The 25,224-nt window shown below is 48.0% G+C and overlaps 1 protein-coding gene and 1 long non-coding RNA gene across 2 annotated transcripts in view; one reads left to right on the top strand and one right to left on the bottom strand.

The window, feature by feature from the left end:
* Nucleotides 1-18,144, bottom strand: part of ABCB10 (ATP binding cassette subfamily B member 10) — a 30,799-nt gene extending 12,655 nt beyond the window's left edge. The window contains exons 1-7 of the mRNA XM_037144114.2: nt 17,501-18,144; nt 9,088-9,288; nt 8,089-8,291; nt 4,868-5,002; nt 3,999-4,145; nt 2,840-2,975; nt 14-109 (exon numbers count right to left, since the gene is read on the bottom strand). Coding sequence (XP_037000009.2) covers nt 14-109; nt 2,840-2,975; nt 3,999-4,145; nt 4,868-5,002; nt 8,089-8,291; nt 9,088-9,288; nt 17,501-17,984 — 1,402 coding nt within the window. The 5' untranslated portion in view covers nt 17,985-18,144. The remainder of the gene's footprint in view (nt 1-13; nt 110-2,839; nt 2,976-3,998; nt 4,146-4,867; nt 5,003-8,088; nt 8,292-9,087; nt 9,289-17,500) is intronic.
* A 322-nt stretch (nt 18,145-18,466) lies between these two features.
* LOC119048524 (uncharacterized) lies at nt 18,467-20,784 on the top strand. Its single transcript, XR_005082355.2, has 2 exons — nt 18,467-18,949; nt 20,605-20,784. It is a non-coding gene; the product is annotated as an uncharacterized LOC119048524 (long non-coding RNA).
* The last annotated feature ends 4,440 nt before the right edge of the window (nt 20,785-25,224 follow it).

Raw genomic sequence — 25,224 nt, 5'->3', positions numbered from 1 at the left:
GTCTCAGACCCACCGTTGAAAGGAAGCTCGGGCTTTCTCTCCAGGAGCTCCCAGAGGCGTCCCCCGGCGCCCAGTCCTTTCATCAGCTCCGAGTAGAAAGAGCTCAGACCTGAGGGTAACAAGTGGACGTCTGTCACTGGTGCCAGGAATCAGACGGCTGCTGCTCCCTCCCGCGGGGACGGGTAACAACTTGCTTTCCATATAAAACCTGTTACTCTCAAAACAGGACTGGAGGCAGCGACCTGGAGTCTGTGTTCAGAATTCGCTCCCACACCCTTGTCTTCAGCTTCTACTCCTCCAATTTCATTGATTTCTAATAAGGATTTAATGGTTGATCAGGAAGTTTACAGATACACAGAGCCATATTAATCAGCCACTGAGTTAAAGCCACAGTGTCACAGACAAGATTCTACCTAGCCAAAAACAGCAATATAAACAAAATATGATGCTTCTCCTATGCTTAAAAGGAAAATGCAATATCCCAATACCCACTTTAAATTCACATCCACAAACACCAGACCTCCTTTTTAGGCAGTCAAACGTTCAACTTTTATCAGGCCGAAAACCTGAGAAGGGATCTGGAAATGTTAAATGTTCCAGCCATCTCTCCTTAAAGTCTCCTTTATCACATTCGGTGGGTTGTCTTTCATTTTATTGATGGTTCCCTCCACTGCGCAGAACTTTTTAATCTGATGTGGTCCTATCTACTTTTTCTTTTGCTTCCTTTGCCCAGGGAGGCATACCCCAAAACACTGCTAAGGCCGACGTCAAGGAGAGCTCTCTGCCCACCTCGTCTTCCAGGGGTTTCACGGTCTCAGGCCTGACATTTGAGTCTCTAATAGATGTTATTTTTGTACGATATATGATGTAAGAAAGTGTTCCACTGTTTAAATCTTTTTTTGCATATATCTATTCTGTTTTCCCAGCACCGTTGATTGAAGAGACTGCCACTTCCCCATGGTATATTTTTGTCTCCCTCGTTAGATGAATTGATCGTGGGTCTATTTCTGGGCTTTCTGACTTGAACAAACATTTCTCCAAAGAAGACACACAGATGGTCAACAGACATGAAAAGATGCTCAATATTGATAATTATCAGGGAAATGCAAATCAAAACCACAATGAGATGTCTTATCACGCATGTCAGAGTGGCCATTATCAAAAAGCCAACAAATAACAAGTGCTGGATAGAATGTGAAGGAAGGAGAACTTGTGAGCACCGGTGGGGGAATCACTGAATGGTGCACCACCGTGGAAACAGTATGGAGGGGCCTCAAAATATAAAAAATACAGAAAACCAAATGACCCAGCAATTCCACTCCTGGGCACTTATCCAAAGAGAATGAAAAGAGTAGTAATACGAAAAGATATGCACACCTCTATGTTAATTACAGCATTATTTGCAATAGCCAAGATATGAAAGCACCCTAGGTGTCCGTTGATAGATGAATGGATAAAGAAGTTGTGGTATATATACGCAATGGAACATTATTCAGCCATAAAAGACAAAATCTTGTGCAACATGGACGAACCTGGAGGGTATTATGCTGAGTGAATAAGTCAGCTAAAGACAAATACTGTATGATTTCACTTACATGAAGACCAGAGGCAGCTTCTGTCGGAGAAGCCGTATGGGGAAAAGGGGGTCAGGGGAGAGAAGCGACTGAAAAAGGATAAATGGGCCGTGGCAGCAAATTTCCAGATTAGGGAGCTGACAGCAAGTGTGCAATGTGAACGGAAAAGCCACAGAAAGGGAAGTGGTGGCAGGCAAATGCACTCTGAGGGGGACACAAAACTTCAAGGAACGTGACCTGATAGCTGTGGGGCCCTACAGCCCAGCAGGCCCAACCCAGGGGACGGAGAGGAAAGAGCAGCCCCGCTGTCGTGGGTCCTCCCGCCGACCCTCCCGCCTCTCAAACCACTCGGCCACCCGGAATATCTTCATCGGGTTTCTTCAAACCAGCCAGAACCCCGATGCTGCTCTCAGGGGACTCTGGGAGCCTCAGCCTAGAAGCTGTCCTCACCTGCCTGCAGGTGCGGTGTCTAAGGCATAGCCTCTACCTTTAACCAGTAGATACAAAGTTCGGGGCGGGAGGGCAGAAATCTCTCGCTGAGGTGGGGTTCTCAAGTTCCATCAATCAGATCTCAGGCTACTTATCTAACCTTTCCACCATGGTTTTTGAGAGGAAAAAAAACCCCCAAAAGCAGCAAAAGTGCTTCTCTTTGCCCCTTGCTGGCTGGGGAAGCAGGAAAGGTGCGGAGACGTCACAGCCTCCACGCAGCCCAGCCTCCCTTCACCCAGGAGAGGACAGCAACAGCTGAACTCAGAGTCTCGGCAAAAGCAAGCCACTCTGCCTCAAGCACTTTGTAATCTGTACGTTTCAACTGTTCGTTACTTTTGGACATGGCCGCCTTTGTACAAAAGGACTTTTATTCCCCAGCCATCTGCCAATCCTGCAACAGTCCCTTCCACAGGCCTGTGTGCACACCTGTCCGGCGCCGTCTTTCCTCTGCCCCCCGTTCATTCCGTGAGCAAAGCGACCGGCTCTGCAGGTTAGAAGATATTGTGCCTGAGCCACCCTGAGCTCAGTGAGTGACAAGTGGCCTCCAAAAATCCTAAACTTCCCAACCAATCGACCGCTTGCCTCCTTGGGGGGATCACACTCGTATCCTTATTTTTTCTTTCAAAGTCAAGTTGGAATGACTTTCTAGAAAATGTTTTTTTTTCTGGGGAAGTTCATTGCTGAGAGATGGAGTAATAGGAAAGTTAAGTGTTTGTTCCAGAAACTGGAACCTGACATTGCATTTGTAACTCCCCGAGTCTATTTAGAGTACACACCTCCAATGCTTAGTCCAACCCAGAAAGCGTACAGCATGAAGGAAGAGAGCTCGCCCACGGTCATGTGCGCGCTGCCCATCAGCAGCCCTCCTTTGTACAGGACGGAAAGCACAATCAGGTTCCCGGAGAGCCCTGTCTGTCGAAGGAGGAAAACACAGAAGTCAGGGGGCAACCGGGGACCCCAAATGCAAAAAGCATTAAAATGGTCTGTAATGTCCTCTCTGCATTTAATTATCACAGCTAGATTTTTCCAAAGTATTATGTTTTTACCTAAATTAAAAAAAAATACTTCTGAAATATTGCAATATTGAAAGAAGGAATCTCATCGGTATGGAAACCTGGAAGCCAAGTCGCCCATCAGATTCCTGTTTTACTCTGTCTGCTCAGTTTGCAAAGGAGAAACTCGTGTCAGGGATTCATCCCCTAACTGGAAGCAACATACACACACAGCCAGCACGTGGGTTTGTGTGCTCTCATGTGACACGCTGGGCCCAGACGGGACCTCTGGCCCACCCCGGCCTGTGTGGGACGGGTGGTCTCTGCTACGCACTGCCTTCTCTGGGCCTGTTTTCCTATCTGTTGACTCGCGGCCATTACTGAATCACCTCTAAAGTTGTTTCCGGCTTGAACATATGATGAATTTGGCCTCATGGTGACTTTCTAGTTTGGTGTCTAATTTGAGTTCCTGGTGATCCATTTTTTTAGACTTCCTTCTCGAAATACACTGAGGCTCTCCTGGTTACTCCTCAGTGGGTCTCAAACTGCCTGCATCAGAATGATGCAGAGGAGCTGATACATCAGGTATCGCTGCTCCCCGACTCCGCCCCCTGCAGAGTGTCTGATCCAGTAGCTCTGGAGCTGAGTGGAGAGTCTTCAAGTCTCCGTAGCTCCCAGTGAGGTGGATGCAGCCGGTCTGGACCACGCTTGGAGGGTCAGTGCCTGGCCCCTTCCTGTTCGGTCTCCCCACCCATTCATTGCCTTTTCTCCAATTCCATTTTCTTGTTTTCCTCTTCTTTCACAAAAAAATATTTTTAGGAAGGCAATTCTTAGTCTCGAGGCAGAATAGAATCATTTTTTATTCATGGCAAGAGTCACAGAGTAAAATCTCTCCTAATCATAACATCTACCTTTGTCACTCTTTCCAGAATGATGTACTCACAGCTCCGAAGAAGCCAGCCCGAGCGAACGCCTCTTTCCGTGCCAACTGCAGGACGTAGTCCACTTTGCTGTTGTATTTCTCTATTTCAGTGCTCTCCTTCCCAAAAGCTCGGACAGTTCTTATATTTCCAATACGTTCCTCAGCTAGCTGGGAGAATAACAGAACCGTTTCAGGGGGAGCAAGGACACATGCTAAGACTGCTAGAGGCACCGTTAAAAGGTGGCTCTCATTTTACGACACTATCGGTGGAAAGTGGCTTATATACACGACTAAGTCAAAAAGAGACTGCAAAGGATATAGAGAACAATCTTAGTCTTGGAAACACAGATCTATACACACGCACATGGTAGACAAAGGTAGAAGATAAACAGGAGGGGAGGCAGCTGGACACAGAATATACCTTTACACAGAGGAAAAAAGTATTAGAAGGACTGAGTCCAAAATGTTAATAATAATTGAGAGGTAGGATTATGCGTGCTATTTTTTTTCTTTATATTTTCAAATAGAACATTCACGGTTTTTGCTATATAAAAATATAGCAATTATTTTTAATTTTTTGAAAGGCAACACTGGACAGCAGTGCAAAGCCACCCTTATTAATTCATGAGGAATAGAGCGTCATCCACAAAGTGTTTTGGAAAAATGATTAGCTTTTTCGTCCTCCTGGAAATAGCGAGGGCAGGAAGTAAGAAATCCACACGTGTTCCAAGTTGGGCCCATGTGCCGTGTGGGCAGTAATCCAGTCTAGAAGGCAGAGTACTGCCGGTGCCTAGGACCCTGGGGTGAAACTAGGGAGAAGCAGGGACTGCTGGGAAAGCAGATCCCTTGGGGTCTGCCCACTGGAGACCGTGCTGAGGAAGGGCCTTTACCTGAGTGGCCTGCGCCAGGGAATCCTGCGTGACTTTGGTCAGTTTCCGTAGGTACCGCCCGTACATCACAGCGAGGATGGATATTGGAGGCACCACACTCAAAACAAAAGTTGCCAGATGAGGTGAGACGAAAAACTGTTAAAAACAAAGGTTTTTGTCACACAGAGTAGCCAGAAACTCGCAGCACCTACTGTAGGTGAGTGGGTGTTTGTTTCAATGAGCAGACAGGCCTGAAGGCACTGTCTCAGCAGCGTACGTCTTGCACTGGGGGGGAGCTTTTCAGACATCGTCAATCTTCATAAAACCCGTGAGTCTGCAGTGTGCCACACAGGAGTGATGTGACCAGGCCACAGCTGCTGAAGAAAGGGTGGAAGTATTTTACCCTCCACGCTGTACCATGGCTGGTACAATGCTGTGTACATGAGGCCTCGCCGTTCAGCAGCAGAGAAGGGGGAAGCAGGGCAGGAGTGAGGGAAGGAGGCCCATCCTGCCCATGCTTCCCGGGCCATACCAGGAATTCTGTGTTCAAGTCTGGACCACGTCAAGGACACTGAACCAGGGCAATGGGTCCCCCTGAGATGACCAAGATGGCAGAGACCCAAACACCTGCATCATGTGACCGATGAAAGAGATGTGGGGGAGGACGTAGTGACAAGTTACAGTGGTTTGCATGGCTCAGTGGATCTGAACTCATCATAAGGAGGAGATTCCTAACAGCTGGAGTTGCTCAAAGAAGGAATAGCCGGCTTCTGGAAGCAACATGGTGGGGGTTCCTGTCACCCCTGCAACGTGGCGACTGTGTTTTAAATGGCACTAGCATCTCTTCACCAAATTATTAAAATCTGCCAAATCTCAATTGCACAGAAAATAGTACAGTCGGTACAGGGCTGTCCCAAAGTGCTGAGACAGCACTGGCTGCAGACTGAAATGTAAAGTAATGGAGAGAACCACCCATCATGCATCCATTTACTCATTCAACAGCTCATTACTGAATGTCCGCCTGCAACAAACCCTCTCCCAGGTGCCTGGGAGAGAAATGACCTGCGTGGAGTTCCACCCAAGGGGAGAGGAAAGCAGACAGGTAGAGAAGAAGCAGATAAAAGAGAGGGAGTAACTTCAGGTGTCGTGTGGTCTTAGAAGAGCAAGAGCCCAAAGGCTCTGAGGCAGGAATGGTCTGCCTGGAGCAGAGAGGCCTCACAGTCCAGCAGGGCCCCGGGGAGAGGGTCACACTGCAGGGGCGGACACGCGACCAGGGCATCTGGGCCTCAGTGCACCTGAGCCCCAGTGAACCAGGCACACGGGGTGCTCTGCGGTGGGGCAGGAGAGTCCTTTGGGGTTCCCCAGTGCCTGTGTGGTCCGTCTCAGAACCCTTTAGGTAATAAGCTTCTGAAGCCGATGCAGGGTTCGGTCACCACAAGGAATGCTGGAGTGGCAGGAACGCACACCGAACGCTAGGGCGGAGGATCCTGCGTCTGAACTGCCGAACTGGCAGCACTGCATAGATGTCCCTCGGTTCTTGTGAGTAGGCTCACCGTGAACCCGACCCAAGGAGCTCTGCAGGAGAAGCGAAGCGCGCCCCTGTTCCTGCACAGCTGAAGACCAGGCCCCAGGGGGTGCCGGCTGACGAGGCTGTGATGGGCTGAATGTTGGTGCCCCCCCCAAAAGTCATATGCTGAAGCCCCATTCCCCCTGTGGCTGTATCTGAGGATGGGGTCCTTAAGAAAGGAATTAAGGTGAAATGAGGTTATAACGGTGGGGCCTTGATCCACCAGGATTACTGTCCTTAAGAGGACAGCCTCCAGAGCGACGAGAATTACATCTCTTGTGTGAGTGGCCCAGTCTGTGGTGCTTGGTTATTCCGGCCCGAGCCAAGACAGGTCCTTTCCGGCCAGCCAGCTGAACTAATTGTCACAACAAAGGGTTCCCAGTTCTTCCCAAGCCCCAGAACTACTGATACTTAGATGTGAGACTCTAATGCAGGAAGCCTCTTCTTCCAGAGCCTTGCTTCTCTCTTGGCTGGGAAAACGCGAGATGTCAAAGCTGTTTTCCGTGCCGTCAGCTACATTTAGAGGCTCACGCTGGCAGCAGGTTGTTCTGCTCTGGCCTAAGTGCCACATGGGACAAACCCCCAAGATTTCCCACTAGTGAGGACGGGTTAGTGCCGGGCCTCACCCTGGAGCCCATGACTGCGCTGTGTGAGCTGGGAGCCTCCCGTGGCTGCTGAGCACCTGAAATGTGGTCAGCGTGACTGAGGAACTGAATTTTAGTTTCATTTCGTGTCAGCTAATTAAAATGAAAATTTAAGAACCCATGCTCCGCTTCTACTTAAGTCATTGGTTAAATTATCAGTATGTTTGGAAAACTCGGTATACCATCGATCTACTTTTTCAAGGGCAAATTTGATGAAATCTGAATACAGATCAAGCATTTCCAATGAAAACTTACCATCTGGGTTGAGATGTTTTATAAGTATTAAAGTACACACTGGGTTTTGAGATTTCAATATGAAAAAATAATAGAAAATACCTGACTCATAATTTATATTAATTACATGGTGAATTAATTATAAAATATATTATTAAGTAAAATACATTAAAATTAATCTCATCTTCCTTTTTGCTCTTTAAAAAGTGGCTACTGGGGAATTTTAAGTGACGTGTGGGGTTTGCACCCTGTATCTACCGACAAGCAGCGCCAGTCTGAGGAGGCGTGGTTTGTGGAGGTGTGCCAAGCAGGGGGCGGGCACTCAGGGGCTTTGTTAGGAAAGGAACAGGCTGGGGGTGGAGGGAGCGCCCCCTGAAGGCGGGCAGGCCTGCTTCTGTGTCCAGGAGGATGGAGTTGGCCTTCCTTCCTCTTGACCCCCAAGATGGCAGGGCAGCTTCGCTGCCTCTGGGGGAGGGTGGGTGGCCTCCTGTCTTTCCCCTCACCCACTGCTCAGCACCCAGGGGTGGCTGCCACATGCTGCCTGTTTCCGCCTCCCTGCATTCTCAGAAAACCCAGGCCACAACGTAATCTTTTCTAATCCCAGCAGCCCTTTCTGCAGATAAGATCTCATTCTGGGGAAATGCCAGTGCCCAGGGCACGTGGGAAGAAGCTCTCTCTCTGGGTCCCTGCAGCCTCTGGGGCTCCGCTCCTGGCCAAGTGGCTGCAGAGGGACCTGAGCAGCCTGGTGCAGGCCAAGGCCTGATGAGAAGGTCTCAGTGCCAGCCGGGCCCACGTACCATCATGCCAATACCGACAGAGGCTTGGGCCCCAGCCCTGAGCCCATCCGAGAGGTTTTCGGTCACCGAGCGCCCCAGGAGTGCAGTGTCTGCAGAGAGGCGGTTAATCAGCTCTCCTGTGCGAGTCTTGTCAAAGAAAGCAACCTCCTGCTTCAGAATGGAGGAGAACAGTGAAGCTCTCAACCTGTTCACAACGCGCTGACCTGCAAAAGCAAACAGAAACGGCATTGGCTGGCGTCCGGACTCCTGATTCCCCGCAGCCTGGCCCGATGTCGTCGCCCCTCCTCTGCTGCAGCCTTGGGGGACATCTGGTGCCCTATTGACCCCTTGGGCACAGACTCGCCTGCACCCTGGCAGATGGACAGGCAGGTGCTAGTAACGCTTAGTAACTGCAGACTGTGAATGCTGAGGAGAGGCTAGTGATGATGTCAACATAATGTGACAGAGATTCTCAAAACACATCATTTACAAAGAAGTGTTACTACATTAAGTGCTCAAAAACTAATTGTGTTATCCTTGGCAACCCTTTTCTGTATTGAACTTTCAAATGGTAACAACTGGTTACTCATCAACAGCATTTATTTTATTAGCTAAATGGCTAGCAACCGACTTAGAGCCGGGCGTCCTGCACTCGCCCTTGCTGCGGGAGTCACCTGTCCGCTAACAGCCCGGCCCAACACAGGCCCAGTGTCAGGTTGCCGTGCAGCTCCCACTACAGGGGGAGCAGAACCCCCCGAAAGAGGCCCCCCAACTCTGGCCTCCTGAGAGCAGGCTTTGTTCTCAAACCTCCCAGAAAACACTGCTCAGCTCCCATTCACGGAGAAGGAAAACAGAGAAGAGAGCACTTGATCTGAAACACTTCTCAGTTCCCACATCCGGCCAGTGTCCCCAATGAATGTGACACAGAAGAGAGGAAAAGCCTGGGGCCTGGGGCGCGTGACGCCCGCACGGCTCCCCTTCTCGTTCTCTGGGAGACCCCAGGATGAGGGGCCCCCTCACCTGAGGTCTGCATGAGGTAGACACGAACAGCGTTGGCCGCAGCACCGCACAAGAACACGCCGCTGAGCGCCAGGCAGAGGCGGGTCAGGCTGCTGCTGCAGTCCGCCGCGGGGTCGGTGTAGATGACGTCGATGATCCTCCCCAGGAAGAAGGGGGCAGACATGGTAATGACACTGGACACGGCCAGGAATCCGACCGCGGCTGGAAAACACGGGCAACTCTCAGGGTCGTTGGCCCCTCAGCAAAGGGGCAGGGTGCCAAGACTTTCCTCCCTTTGGCTCCCAGACCCTCGAGTAAATGGAAGGACCGGCGGGTTCCAGGGCCAGAGCGAGTAGGGTAACTGTAACGAGGAACTGATCTGACCCTGCACCCTGGACAACAACGGCCTGCTTCACCCTGATCTGAGCACCCCCTCCTTGCTAGGAGCAACAGGGCTAGCTCCGAAATTCCGTCTGGCCTCCCTTTCTGCCTCTTGATGTGGCCGCTCATCTCAGACCATATTTTTTCCCCACACCCCTGCTCTTCATCATTATTCCCTGGCATCTAAATGTGTCTTAGCTTATTGAACAAATTATGCAGGTAAAATTTTTGCTTCTGTCTAGCATTTCAAAATACTTTGAATACACTTTGGAGAGCAGTCGCAGGCATTCATTACACAGGTGTTGTGTCCTTGATATTACTGCTTTGGGGAATATAGCGCCAGAGTATCAGCCTGACATGAAAATAAGAACCCAACTGTTCACACACCCCAAAAAAGGGGACAGAATCTTATTTAAAAAAGAAAAGGAAATATTGGGAATATTCAGTCAGGAACAGCACACATCACAGACCACTGCCACCGTAATCAGAGGGACGCAAACCCCAAAGACGCAAACCCCTTCCACTCGCAGGGTTGGTGGAGGTCAGAGGTGGATGACGCGCCGGCCGGTGAGCTGTGGGAAGAGGCACTTACACTGTTCGTCGGAGCGCAAACGGTGTCATTGCAATTGGTAGCGATTTGACTGTCTTGGTCAAAATGTAAATGCCTGTTCCCTCTGATCTAGCTATTCCACCTCTATGAACTAAACTCACACACTCCTGTGTGTGTATGCAAACTTGTGCATCCCAGAATTTTCAGTACAGTATTGTTCATCCCAGCAAAAGATTCAAAATATCCTAATTAGGCAGAACAAGGTAAATCATTCATGGGGCATTTGTTTTATAAATACTATGGAGTCTTTGAAGAGAAGGAGACAACTGTAGGTACTGAGCAATCCACCAAGATGCACTGTTGGAGGAAAAAGTCAAGGACACAGACATCAACATTTGGGGGGCTCTTTCTTTGGTCTTTCAAACAAAATACATACCCAGAACATCTTGGGAGAGTGGCAAGAAGCAAGCAACACAGGCCCCTTCCTCTGAGTGGTGCTGGGTGACTGGTGGGCTGGGCATGTGCCATCGTGAACCTCCTGAGTTGGGTCCTCTCCAGACCCAGTTAGTGCCACCATTAGAGAGTCAGTGGCCAGCGAGGTTGCCAGGGGACACAGCAGGGATTGAGTCCCCAGAGATGGGAGTTCCCAACACCCTGCAAACAGCAGTTGCTTCTGTTGGCTTGGCCTAAGGCTAACACTTCAGTGAAAGGTATTATTTTTATGCAACCTTAATAAAAACACTACAGAGTAAACTCAGGCTAGCTGGCAAACAGAGCTCTAGGTGAGATGTGAACCTTTTAAGTAGGGAACATTTCTCACAACCAGTCTCTTTCTTGAGAGTGTCTACGCCCTCTCCTCAAGAAGGCCTGCTCTGCCTGGTGTCAAATACAGACACCCAACGCTGCCTGCCTCACCCCTCCTTTCTTCTGCGGGCACATCCACCTTCGGGCAGGCTAAACGGTTCACCTGTTTACCGTCTATCTGTCTGCGAGGACGTAAAAGGCTTCTGTGTGTTCGCTACTGTAACTCCACTGCTTACAGAGACAGGCACAGGATAAAAGCTGCATAATGAACTAATGAATGAATGGACTGAACTTCGATGATGGAGGCATACAAGTGTCAGACCAAAGTTCTGATGAACAAATAAACTGAACTTTCAATGAATAAATTGAACTCTAAATGAATGAACAAATTGAACTTTGACAAGGGAGGCACAGAAGTGTATCAGACCAAAGTTCTTCAACAGCCTAATTACGAATGTGAGATCTGGTAGCTCAGAAAGTGTAAGTGGAAATGACTTGACTCCTTTGCACACAGCCAGAAAGCCTATGGCTCTGGCTTAAAACCCCCTAATCACAACTTAACTAAATAATGTGAACCCAGCCAAGGCCCATTTCACCTTGTTTTAAGAACTGGGGTCTTGTTTTCAGGTGCCAAGAAGGACCGTAAGCTGAAAGGGAAGCTGTCTAGCTCCAGGTTCTGCAGGACACAGGCCCAGGAGGAACTGGCAGGCTCCAGTAGCAGGTGCCCTGGTGAGCTAGGGATTGACCTGAAAGCCTTGGGTTTCGTCTTTCACTGGTAATTAACCTTTCAAGTCTGTTTGCTCTGAAACTCAGCCAAAAGTGTGACCCAAAAGTGTGATATATGTGAGGTTCTGTGAAGACCCCTCTCGCCCTCCTTCCTCTGGTTCTGAATCAAAGTCATGATTCCAAGAGAAGAATCTGTGTTTCATGAATGAAATGTCTGATGATTTTGGTTCTCAAAACTAGTTCTTACACAGTAATGATAACACAAAGAGGAAGGAATTTAGCTACTTCCAAACTTGTTCCAAGATATCCCATTACATTTTTTCCCCATGTAATTAAAAAAAAAAAAAAAGATGACCAGCTTGTTTTCTTGCCATCTGCCTCTTTTCTCTTACAGGTTGACTGTCAGCAAAGGTTAAAAAAAAAAAAGATTTGTTCAGCTTTTGGTGGATCTTGTTAATCCAAGTTTTCTTACATATTATTGCCTTTGACATCAATGACTTTCAACTTGTACCATAACTATTTCGGACTCCTCCCTGAACTCGACAAGCCAGGTATTCTGCAACCCTGAAATCTTTTCCACATTTTCTCCATGGTTAAGTTTCTTGCTTGCTCCTATCCTACAGTGAAGGGACCTCGGCAACTTCTGCTGTCTCTTGAGAGTTTAAAGTATCTTTCTGTTGCCCTTTTCCTACTGTACTGTGGCATCTGGTGAAAGAAATATCCTTCAAAAGAAAGAAGAAAGAGGCCCTGGCTGGTGTAGCTCAGTGGATTGAGCGCAGGCTGAGAACCAAAGCATTGCTGGGTCGATTCCCAATAAGGGCACATGCCTGGGTTGTAGGCCAGTTCCCTAATGGGCGCCACATGAGAGGCAACCACACATATATGTTTCTCTCTCTACCTTCACCTCTCTCTAAAAAATAAAATAAATAAATAAATAAAGTCTTTTAAAAAAAAGAGGAAAGAAAAAGTAAAATGTAGATTGCTGGTAGAAGGGACAGCTACGTCCACTGCCATTCAGGGACTCGAGATGAGGCACTGAGTCCTGGCACCATCAGAATTGATATAGATCATCTCCTTTGACCCTCCCTACACCCTTATCATTCTGGGCTTTTCAGAAAGGAAACCCAAGCCCAGACAGGTGAGGAAGCTTACCTAATGTCACCCAGTATTGTATAACACAGAACCACGTTCTGAGAACCAAGCTGATCTTTCTGATCTCCAAGAAATGTGGGAAGACGAGGCCTGTGCAGAGAAAAGGCACAGACCTAGCCTGGGGGTTAGGGTGGCTCATGGGGCAGAAAGGCTGCAGGGTACAGGTGCATAGGACCTCACCGAGCACAGGGGAGAGTACTGAAAAATAGAGAAATAGAGTGAAAGATAGCAGGTTCTAGATTACACAGAAGATTAGGGAATTTGCAGTGAAACAGGTTTAAAAGGGCCTTAGGTTCTGGAGTGACAGAGTCAGATTTGCATTTGAAATAATCCACTCTGGCTGCAGCAGAATGGAGAGGACTGGAGGCTAACACAAGGCAGACAGACAGATGGACAGTTAAAACACTGTTCTGGCCAGGTGAGGGGGAGCTAGGGTGAAGCAGGGTGGGAGCAAAGGGGACATGTCTGAACTTGGGACTGGCAGGGTCGACACCCTAACTCTGACCCCTGGCTGTGTGACCGTGAGTCACTCAACCTCTCTGTGCTTCAGTTTCTTCATCTGTAAGGTGGCAACAAAAATACTAGGTCCCTGATGGAGATGTGAGCAGTGAGTTAAACCCACATGTAAAGCATCTGGAGCAGTGCCCAGTGCCTAGTAAGCGAGGAACATGGGCTATTATCTTTATTACTGTTGTTATGGCAAGGAGTCAAGAATGACCACATGCCTGGCTTTGGCAAAGGCTTTCACTCAGCGGTCCCACTCCGAGAGAAGGGAGAAGAGGAAAGGCAGCTTCAGGTAACTTTGGTGTTTAGTCACGTTCAGTGTTCAGGTGTCTGGGGGGCCTTCTCTGGATGCGGGTGGATATCACAGGGAACACAGCAGCAGCGGTGCTAGCTGTGCAGGTTAGAGGCTGAAGGGAAGGAGCCTGGCATCTAGGCTGGGGGAAAAAGAAAGTGGAAACACCGGGAGCTGAGAGACGAGTGGGAGGCAGAGTGCAGGACAGGTCTCGAGCCCACGGAGGAAGCTGCGGGGCACAGATCTGAGCCCTCCTAGGTCTGGGGCAAGGCTGAGCTGCTGGTGTGTGCCCAAGAGTGCACAGTTTGTGCCCACCGACAACAGGGAGGGCGGCCACCAGCTCCAGCACTCGCTGTCCAGTGGTCGCGTCGTGGGAGCCTCCTGTGTAATTTAAAGTCTTCTAGCTGCCACGTTAAAAAGAGTAAACAGGTAAAATTCATTTTAGTGGTACATTTTATTCGACTCACTATATCCAAAGTATTAATCAACATGTAATCAAGAGTTAAGAAAGTATGACATTTTACTCTTTTTTCATACTAAGTTCCTTCAAAATCTGATGTACGGTTTACACTTCCATCAGCGCTGCCCAGCACGCTGCACAGCTTGGAGTGGCCCTGCGTTCTGTGAAATTCCCACGCCCAACATCCCTGGCTCTCTGCAGCCAGCTCCGGCTCCATTTCAAAGGCTCAGCCCCACTGACCTTATACAACCTTCGCCCTGACTCGGGCTTCGGAGCTATCGTTCTAAGCACTGCTCATCCTCACCTGGCTTACTGTGCCCACTGGTTTTATACTCTATTGTAGTCACTTCACGGTCTGGCTTCATAAAACATAACTACAAAATCAGCAAAAGCTCCTGGCAGGCATCAGGTTCCAAGAATGGCCCTAATCTAAAAGCACACAAGCCCTTATCAGGAATTTCAGTGAGAGGCACCCTCCCAGGTCCTCCCTGAGGCCTCAAGTGAACGTGTTGGGGTGGAGGCAGGGCTGGGTACTTTCCAGTTGGACCGGGAAGCTGCCTGGGACGTGTGGGGAGAACAGGCTGCCTCTGTACCCAGAGGCCCGCCCCACAAGCACTTCCCAGCTGGCAGCATGGTTATAGTCTCGCAGGACCCTAAGGGCCCACAGTGCACCCCAAAGGCCCAACTTTATACAGGATGGCCCCAGCCTGACTCCCTGGGGTGGTCAGAGACCCCAGCCGCTTCTATCTGCCAGGTGCAGCGAGAGGGCTCGGACCAATTGCTCCTTATCCCAGCGGTCCACACGGCCTCCCGGAGAGTCCCTTCATCTTCTAAGACTCCTCTGGCCAAGGCGATAAGATGAAGAATTATCAGTGAAGAAAGGCTGGAGAGCCACTTGGCAGGCCACAGCTGCAGGAAGATAGCTGCAAATTCCCACACACGGTGAGGTGTGGGGAGGCAGGGCAGAGGGGCTGGGAAAGGAGATGATGCCCACAGTGCTCCGCACGCATCTGTAAACATTTCAGTGGGTTTTTAAGTTTCTAGTACAAATGACTGAAGATCAAAGTCTTCTGGTCACACGGTTCAGGTGGTATGTTTGCAAACTGAAGCCGCTGAAAACATTATTGTTCAAGTGCATAGCTGAATTTAAAAAGATTTTTGGATTTGCTTTTCTAAAAATTAACAAATTAACATTGGAGTTCCTTCAACTCAGCTTTCTTTGTTCTGTTGATTAAAAAGAAAATAGGCGTGCACACACACAACTGGCCCTCTCTCCACCACTTTAAACAGATGTGCCAACATCTGAGGCTGCTATTATGATAAGCTACAAATTAATGACCCCTCACTTCCTCTTAATCCCACTAATGCCAACATCTAGATTAGCTTCAAAATATCATATATAATGACTTCTGAGGAAACCATGCGTCCTAATAAGTTTCATCAGATTTCCTCATAAGATACAATAAGTATTTATCACATTTTGGAAGTTAAAAAAATTAGCTGGTGTACCCCTCCATACCATGCCCCTTTCATTTTTTGCAGAGTGAATAAAAACTTTATTCTCTAGAAAAATTTTTTAAAAAATTACTGTGCAACCCCAGCCTTATCCTCCAATTTCATGTTCACAATTATTCAGTGTGGCATCTCAAGATAGCTCCCCTTCTTAAAATAAAAGGAAGCACAGCCTCGTTTAAGGCTGTCACCTCAACATGTCAGCATGGCAGGGCCTGTGGGGACACGGTAGGAGGGCGCAGAGCTGATGGCCAGAGAGGAAGGGCTGGGCTACCCAGGAGGGCTGAGCATTTGCGGCACCCAAAAAGCCTGACTCCCAGAGAACCTTGACATTTAATATTGCAGAAACGAAACAAAACCGGATGTGCGGACCCTTACTCTGAGTTGTAGGCAGAATGGTGGCCACATCGGTCATGCTCAGGGTCCCTCACTAGAGACCTCATCTGCGCCTGGTCCCACCATCATTTGTTCCTTCATCTGAGGCCCCCAGAGCCCCTTCCCTGCGCCCACACACTGAGGACTGGGGAGGGAGGGAGGAGCAGAGAGAGCCGCTCTCTCAAGCTTCTCGGTCCATGAGAGCTCCTGGTGCCACATTTTCCTTTTTTTTGGTAAGTCAAACCTGTATGACTTCATTTTTCACATTCTTTTTGTTTATTGTTTTATATTTGTATTGATTTTTTTTTTTTTTTTCGAGAGAGATGGATTTGTTGTTTCACTTCTTGAAGCATTCACTGGTCACTTCTTGTGTCCTGACCGGGGATCAAACCCACCACCATGGTATATCAGGCCAACACTCAAACCAACTTAGCTACCCGATCTGGGCTTCAAAACTTTCTTCTAAAAGAAAAAAGGATCTTCATTTCCAACAAAATCTACATACAACCAAGCAATGAAGTATTTGCCTTTATACCTCAATGATACTAAGACTCCCCTAAAACTTGAACACTCAGCCAGAGGCAAGGCATTCCCAGTGTAACCGCCCTCCTCCACAGCACCAAGCTGCTGGAAACACAAAGCACTCCCCAGGAGGAGTGTCCTTTCTAAGGCAGTGGCTCTGCAGCAAAGAATGTGGGGTCCCCACGGGTGTCAGGTGTTGCAAGTGACAGCCTCCCAGGTCCTCTTTCCAGATTTTCAGCACAGCTGCGGTTTTGTCTCTAATCATGTGATGATCTCACTACTGCCCCCCTCCCTCCACTACAGGCTGGAAGTCCCAGCAGAAAGCAGAAACCAGGTTTCTTTCTGTTCACAAATGTAACCCCTAGGGCCTTACATACAATTAAAGAAATGGAGAGTTTGAGAAGTCTAAAAAAATTTGCACTTAAACATTCCTCTAATTATGGCTAAAAGTGAGCTATAGAAAAACTTCTGTCTCCGGATTCTGTTTCTAAAAACGTCCATTTTCTTTTAAAAATGACTTACTTATGACTTAGGGGGGTTGTGAGCTACAGTTTCTCAAAACTTCTGGAGTTCACAGATCACTCTGAAAGGGGCAAAGTAACCCCCTACTTATGTCTCAGGGAGACAGAAGCACTGAGACAAACTGGGGAGGTTAAGATTGCTTTCGCTTCACATGGCAAAAACATTGACTGATAAATAAACTTGCCTAAAGCAAATAATGTTTTAAAATTAATGTAAGTACAAAATACAAATATAGCTATGCCTTTGGCTAGAGTTAATTTCCAATAATGAGCGACGGGGAAACCCCAGATGATTTTGAGAATGCTGACAGAGCCAAAGAGGAACAGACCTGAACTTCTAGGGAGACACCGCTCTCCTGGGTAACGTGCATCAAGCTAACTAAATCAACATAAAGCGGATCTTCAAACCGGAGCCCAGCTCACCTGGAAAGGCTTAACCATTTCACTGCGAGGCAAGCGCTCCGTCCAGCACTTCTCGGTACAACCGCCCAGGGAAAAAAGCCACCCCCACCCTCCCCTCGGTGCTGCCCAAGGTCTCGCACTGTCCCCCGCTGGAGGCCCCGGGACCACGCGCTCTGGAAGGTGTGCTGGCTGGCAGAGGGGAAAGTGGAGGGCGAGGACCGGAAGGGCCCTACCTGCCAACCTCCGGCGTTCGGGGTACGCCAGCCCCAGGAGCTTCCGGGCCTCCGAGCGCCCGGCCGCCGCGGGGCGCAGCCGGGAGTCGTCTTTAGGATTCGCCGCGGCCGCAGGCAAAGCCGGCCCGCGCCGCCAGGCATCGCCCCCGGCGCCTCGGGCGAGGGCTGGGCCGCCAGAGGGCACGGCGCGCGGGAGCCCGAGGGCGCCCGGGGACCGCGACCACAGCCCCAGGAGCCGCGCGAGGCCCGCTCCGCCGCCTGGGCCGCGGGGACCGCCGCCGGGGCAGCAGCTGGTCCCGCGGCGCGGGCTGCGCGCGGCTCCCGCACCCGCGAGGAGCCCGGGCCCCGCTCCCCAAAGCCGCGGCGGCCCCAGGCCGGTCGGCTGCAACTGGGACACTGGGGCGCGGGCGGCCGGTGTCCACGCGAAGGCCAGCGGGCCCCGGCTCGCGAGCAGCCCCAGCGGCCAGGCAGGGGGGCTGCGCATGGTGCCGCGTCCGAGCCGTGTGTCAGCCCACCCGGCCCGGCGCGCTCGGAGCCCGAGGACCGTCCCGGCCCGGCCGAGCGGAGGGCGTGCACTCGGCGCCGCCCGCCGCCCCGCCCGCTGTCACCAGCAGTCACCCGTTTCATCAGGCTCGCGGCCCAGGCGCCCGCCTTGGGCCGCGCACCACGCCCCCCAGAGAGCCCACACCAGACGCGGGCTCTCCCCCAGCTCATGGCGCCCCCCACTGGGCACCCGCGCGCGCGGCTCGGGGCTCGCGGCCCGCGGCCCGCGTGGTCAGAGAAGGGAACAGTGAGGCGGTGTGTACCACCGCGCCTGCGCACTGGCGCGCGGGGAGCTTTTTCACGCTTCTTAGTCCCCTCCGGTCAGAACCTGGGAGAGTCGCGAGCCGTTTTTCGCGTCGTCGGACTAAGCGGAGCGCGCAGACGCAGACGCAGACGCAGACGCGATCACACGAAGCCCGGCTCAAGGATGTGGTCGCAGTACTGCGAGCTGGACAGGGCAGGCGATAAGTCCTCGGCCGTGGTGACTCTAGCCGTGCCGGGTCCTGTCACCCTACCTCCGAATGCCGAGCACAGGGCCTAGGGGTAGGGACACGGCTGGAAAGAACATCCACGCGGGTCAGCTCAGTTCTGAAAAACGTTGCGGGGAGTTGTTTAGTGAAGTGACATTTAGATAACTTGAGGACGGAAAGAGACCATTTTATAGCGTCAGCCAAAGTGCAAAAAAAGCACACGTGGTGGAGTCACTCTGGCTGCTCAGAATGGAGACCAATCAGAGTGCAATGTATTTTAATACACATACCAGGAAAGCCGGAGGAGAGGGTCTCCAAAGCCATCAGGTTACAAGGAGACCTCGTGGTGGAGGCATCTGTAAGCTGAGGGATGCTCAGCGATCAGCCTGCTTCTTAATTTGAGTCGTGGTTGAGGATTGTGGATAGCTTTTCATTGGTAAGTATTTTCAGGGCCAGGCACTTGCTTCATTCGCAAGGTATATGGGTTCGGAGGGGGAAAATACCCCTCAATAATCAAGATAAATGTGTTAATGTGATTTTTTTAAATCAAAATTAATGCAAAAAACAGGCATGATAAGCAATATGCCAAACACACGGTCCTCCCCCGCACTTGCAGGATCCAGCCTCTCTTATCATAATCTCAGCCCTGAAAATCTTATTTACAAAGGCAGGCAGTTAGCAGCTGGCCTACTGTGGCAGGTTTTTTTTTTTTGTTTTTTGCATTAAAATATTATTTACTTGATTCCTGAGACTTTTTAGGGCCTCCTAAAATTTCATCCTCAGGAGAATGCCTCACCTACTAGTGGTCCTGTTAGGTAGTAAGGAGTGTAAATTTTTTTAGGGAAAATATTGATAATAGTGTGGAATTATTAGGTTAGCCAAAAAGTCGGTATTTTTTTTCCTGTAAAATAAAAGACACACTTTTCATTTTCACCAATAACTTTATTGCTTTGGATATTTTGAGTATGCTGGCTATCTCCTGCTACAGGCTTCTAATGGGTAGAGGCCAGGGGTGCTGCTAAAGACCTTCCAATGCATAAGACAGTCCCACAGCAAAGAACTGTTTGGCCAAAATGTCAATAGTACCAAGGAATTTTGCAAACCACTTTTGACACATTCAGTCAGTCACAGCACCTTCTGCATATACTAATCTTTTTTGTGTGTTTCACTTGCATTTTCACCTTCCTTGAAATAATAAAGCATGATACATCAAAAATGCTGCATGTTTTCTTCCATCTTTAATATTAAAATGGCTGCACAAAAATTCACCAATGTTGATGTTTTCTATTGTATTTTTATTAATTTTTATAAGTATATTTCTTTTTTAAATATTTTATTTATAAAGATTTATTTATTTTTAAAGAGAGGGGAAGGGAGGGAGAAAGAGAGGGAGAGAAATATCAGTGTGTGGTTGCCTCTCATGCACCCCCTACTGGTGACCTGGCCTGCAATCCAGGCATGTGCCCTCCTAGACTGGGAATTGAACTGGCAACCCTTTGGTTTGCAGGCCCGTGCTCAATCCACTGAGCCACTCCAGCCAGGGCCCAATGTTGATGTTTTTTTAAACACAGGCTGATATGACAGCTGTCACAATACAATCTAACAAAATTGTTTCAAATGAAGTTAAAGACAACAAAGCACTACTGGAGCCACCTATGGGGGAAAAAAACTAGAAAGAACTTTTTGGCCAACCCAATAAATCGTGGTCGAAATGTCCTGGTCAAGTGAGTTGGAGGCATGCCATCCTCTCAATCCTCACCTCTTACTCAGTGGCAGGCAGAGCATCCCCCCAAGTTAACCACAACTTAGGTTCTCAGTGGTGTCTGACCTCTGGAATGCAGGCTATAGATGAAGACGGACACCACTGATTTGTAAGTAGGCATGTTGCTTCCGGGAAAGACTTCGTTAGGTGGCTTCTGAAAGGAAGGGAGATAGTCCTCATGCCCAGCATTCTGCATCCTTTTGAAACAATTACTTCCCTTTTGAATCCAGCAGAAACAGTTGCAGAAGCATGCCATTCTCCCCATAGGAGAGAAAGTAACAGTTTTAACTCACAGGTAACCTTCTTACTTTCTCTTTCCTACTTGCTAGAAAACTATTGCTGCCGGGAGGTCTGGGGAAGGCAAGACCGGCCTCTGCTTCCCGCCTCCCCCATGATGATGTCCACCAGGCTTTCTCAGCCGGCACTTCCTGAAGCCTGCAGTCAACGGAGTGGAGCTAATTAAAACAAATAAAAACAACAATAAAACCTCTGCTTTTTTAATTTGACAATTTTGCTGCGGATAATTATTTTCTAACTGATCTTTACAAATGCAAACAAAAGTTCCTGGCTAGCTATCCTATAATATACAAGGAGAGAATGATTTACTAGCATAAAATATCAAGAAAATGTCCATGGATCTTAAAAAATACAGTGGGGGAATGAAGTAGGGAATAAATATTGGCAGAAGGACTTAATGTAGTCATCACATCAAAAAAAAAAATGACTATATAAAATGACTATAAAAAATGACTAAGCCCTGGCTGGTGTAGCTCAGTGGATTGAGTGTGGGCCTGTGAACCAGATGATCGCGGTTCGATTCCCAGTCAGGGCACATTCGTGGGTTGCAGGCCAGTTCCCAGCAGGGGGTGCATTAGAAGCAACCACACATTGATATTTCTCTCCCTCTCTCCTTCCCTTCCCCTCTAAAGATAAATAAATAAAATATTAAAAAAAAGAAATGGTTTTAAAATTAAAAAAAAATGACTATATATAGTCAGTACAAAACATACACACATACATATTCAAATTGGAAAAGGTCATAATAATGCAAAGCAGTAATATGTATGTCCACCTGAAAAGAAGGATAACTTCTCACTGCCATTTTAGAAATAGGATACATTTCCTTGGCCACTGAAAAGGGCAAGAAATGCTGTAAGGTGTGTTTGGGGAAGAAAGAAGCAAAGCACTTAGATATGAGTGGATTAATAGTAAAAATACCACAGCAAAGCAAGGAAAGGTTGCATGTGAATTCTGAGACTCCGAGACAGCAAGCAAGAGTTCAAATCCCACAGAGAGACAGAAAGGGCTCTTGGTGGCGGTGTGATTGCTCCGAGCAGTAAAATCTGGTCCTCGGTGAACAGACTTTTCATAGGTTTAGTGGACCACAGCTGTCACATTCAAAAAGGACTTCTTTTGACCAACACTTGAGAGCAGTTGGGATTACTTCGAGAACAGTTCTACCTGTGGTTCTTGTCCCTCTCAAAGGGTGACAAGGGAGCTCATGGGGACACCAGGAGGGGGCCCCTGGAACACAATAGCGCAAGGTGCAAACAGAAGTCTCCTGGCCTGCAGTCTATGATCTGATTGGGGGGTAGGGGTGTCATGTGACCCTCCTCGGTACATTTAACTCAAGCGTTTAGCCCCCACTGTCAAGGGCAGGGGGGCAGGTTGATGGCTGAGGGTGGAGCATGCAGACTGTGAAGTGCAAACCAGGACAAAAGTGCTTTGTGAATTCCTCTGAAGCCCAACTGAAGCTTCAGGTAACTTCACTGTGTGCTTATTATGGCGATGGTTGAAGCTGTAACTTCATCTCCTAGAAACTAGGCTCAGGCAGGCTGAATGCAACATGTATAGGAAGTTCAGCATCTTGGGCCTTACATCATTGTCTCACTCTCTCTCTCTCTCTCACACACACACACACACACACACCCCTTCTCTCAAAAGATTCTAGAAAAATGTTATGGTTTGAATTGTGTCCTCACAATATATATGTGTGTGTGTGTGTATATATATACACACATACATACTGGGTAGGGCAAAAGTAGGTTTACATTTACTCGTATGGAAAATAATACAACAATAATAAATAACAATACAAGAATAAGCTCTGTATTCTGCATAATCGCAACTGTAAACCTACTTTTGCCCTCCCTGTACATGTTGAAATCCTACCCCCAGGGGCTCAGAATGTGACCTGATGTGGAAATAGAAGCGTGGCAGATATAATTAGTTAATACAGAGTCATATTGGGCTGGCAGTAGGGTATCATTATAAGAAGACGGCCATTTGAAGACAGAGACACACAGGGAAAATGCCATGTGACGATGGGGACAGCTTGCAGCCAAGGGACACCGAAGGTGGCCAGCAAGTCATCAGGGGCTTCCAGAGCGGTTCTGCACACGCCTGCGTGGACCATCCCCTATGATTCACAGCGCACACTGGCAACCAGCGAAGCAGGTGCTCCAGTGCGTGTATAGGACTGTATATTTGAGTAGAAAGTAAAAACAGACATGTTCACATGCTCTGATATTCATATGTGCATGGAATATATTTGGGAGGATTTACAAGGAACAGTGGTTATCTCTGGGGAGAACTAAATAAGGGTAGGCGTCCTTCTGTAACTTCTGGATTTTCACCATCTATTCAAAAATAAGTTAAAATTATGATTAAAATTAAGAAAACAATGAAAGATAACCTCTTGTATAGGGGGGCAAAAGGGAGGAAGAAAAATTTAAAGATACCAAAGGATTCCATAAAAGAAGAATGCATGTGCCCTGGCCGGGTAGCTCAGTTGGTTAGAGTGTTGTCCTGTAGGCCAAAGTTGTGGGTTCAACCCCCCAGTCAGGCACATACAGAAGTCCACAGATGATCCCTATTCAATAAGGGGAGCACCAAATCAATGTTTCTCTGTCTCTCAAATCAGTACATAAAAAAATTTAAAAGAAAAATGCGCTTGGAAAGTTTGTTCAAATTTTTAAAGAGAAAATAATTTCCATAGTATATAAACTATTCTGAAGCATAGAGACCTGGCTGGTGTGGCTCAGTGGACTGAGTGCTGGGCTGTGAACCTAAAGGTCGCGGGTTTCATTCCCAGTCAGAGCACATGCCTGCGTCGCAGGCCAGGTGCCCAGTAGGGGGCGTGTGAGAGGCAACCCATCAATGTCTCCCATTCCTCCTCCTCTCTCTGAAACTAAATAAAATCTTTAAAAAAAAAAAATCTATTCTGAAGCATAGAAAAATGACTTCTTAATGCATTTTATGACATTAATCCTTCTATTCACATCCAAGATAGCCATAAAAACAAAGCAAAAATACATAAAAACGGAAACATTCTTAATACAATAATAGCAAATTATATCCAGCAGATAATTTTTTAAAATTTTATTTATTTATCTTTAGAGGGGAAAGGAAGGAGAGAAGGAGAGAAATATTAATGTGTGGTTGCCTCTCGTGAGTCCCCTGCTGGGAACTGGCCTGCAACCCAGGCATGTGCCCTGACTGGGAAATTGAACCACGGTTGTTTGGTTCACAGGCCCACGCTCAATCCACTGAGCCACACCAGCCAGGGCTCCAGCAGACTATTTTTAAAAACATGATTATTAAGCTGAGATGAAAAGAATACAGCCGGGGCATTGTCGGATGCTCTGGGCCCTGCCGAGGAACAGCTACATCAAAACATTAGCTAACATCGTAGTGAGCGGCGAGGCGGTGGACACATTCTCATCTAAGACAGAAATGAGACGGGGATGCTGGTCCTCACTGCCACTCATCGTACCGCAGGTCCCAGCCACTGCGGAGGAGGACAAAGGTAAAGGAGGTACCGTCATCAGCAAGAAAGAGGTAGAATTATAAACACGTGCAGACGATAGTCTTGTCTACCTGAGGAAACAGAGAGTAAAGTGAAAAAACAAGGAAGAGAGAATTCTCCAAGGCAGCTGAATCCGAAACTGATGAAAACAGCAATGTTCTTGTCCATGAAGGTAAAGAATACACCACCCTCCCAATGGCGTTAATAATTGGAATACAAATATAACATACATAAGAATCAAATTAAAAGGGACACACAAGACCCAGGTGACGATAATAACAACATGTTACTGAGGGAGAAATAAGAAGACTCAAACCAACTGTTTTCCTGGAAGAATATCCTCCTGGATGTGAAAAACAATGAATGATAGTAGTAACATAACAATGATGTAATTATGTTTTATGATATATAACCGGTTCTGTGTTATTTATACACAATTACAGAACTTTTCAGTGTTCTTTGTTTTGTTTTGTGTTTAAACAAATGAAGAAGCTGCAGCTGGAACTGTAACACAGTCTGCCCAAGGTCACCAGGATTTGAGCTCTGGCTGTCAGTTTCTAGGGCGTATGTCCACCAGCCAAGTCACCTCCTTCACACCAAATTATAGATGTAACATAATTCCGACTGAACACTCAAAGGGATTTTTTTAACTTCCTGAAGTGAATCTAGAATCTAAGAAAATAAAGAAGCTGCACAATGTAATATAATGCTTCTCATACATGCTCCAAAAATATATATAAAGTAACAGAAAGGACAAATAAAACCCCACCTGCACCACAGTTACAAACCTCAAGTGACCAGGAAATAGGAAGACAAATGCCACTTTCTACCAGGGCATTCTTTCTAGCTTCTGCTGTGCGGATTTGAACAGAACTGGGGAAGGACTCCAGAAAAACCGTAAAAAAAAAATCAAAGTGGTAATAAAAGGGAGAGGGTTTCTAAAATTCACCTGAAATCACAAGAGGGAGAAGAAATTCAATGAAGATATAGTTTGCTTTTTTAAAAAAGAAAGCGTTCTAGTGGATCAAAATACTGACTGCAGGGAAATAGCTTAAAAATGAACAGGACTCAAGGTAACTCCCCTCCCACCACCAAAAAAAGGAGAAGATGGAAAAAGTCTGTAAGAAGGAAGAATAAGGTT

This window comes from Artibeus jamaicensis, unplaced genomic scaffold (genome assembly GCF_021234435.1).
Source record: "Artibeus jamaicensis isolate MK-2021 breed Jamaican fruit bat unplaced genomic scaffold, CSHL_Jam_final contig_467, whole genome shotgun sequence".
Taxonomy (NCBI): Eukaryota; Metazoa; Chordata; class Mammalia; order Chiroptera; family Phyllostomidae; genus Artibeus; species Artibeus jamaicensis.
The sequence above is the reverse complement of the archived record's forward strand: the minus strand, read 5'-3'. Positions and strand labels throughout refer to the sequence as shown.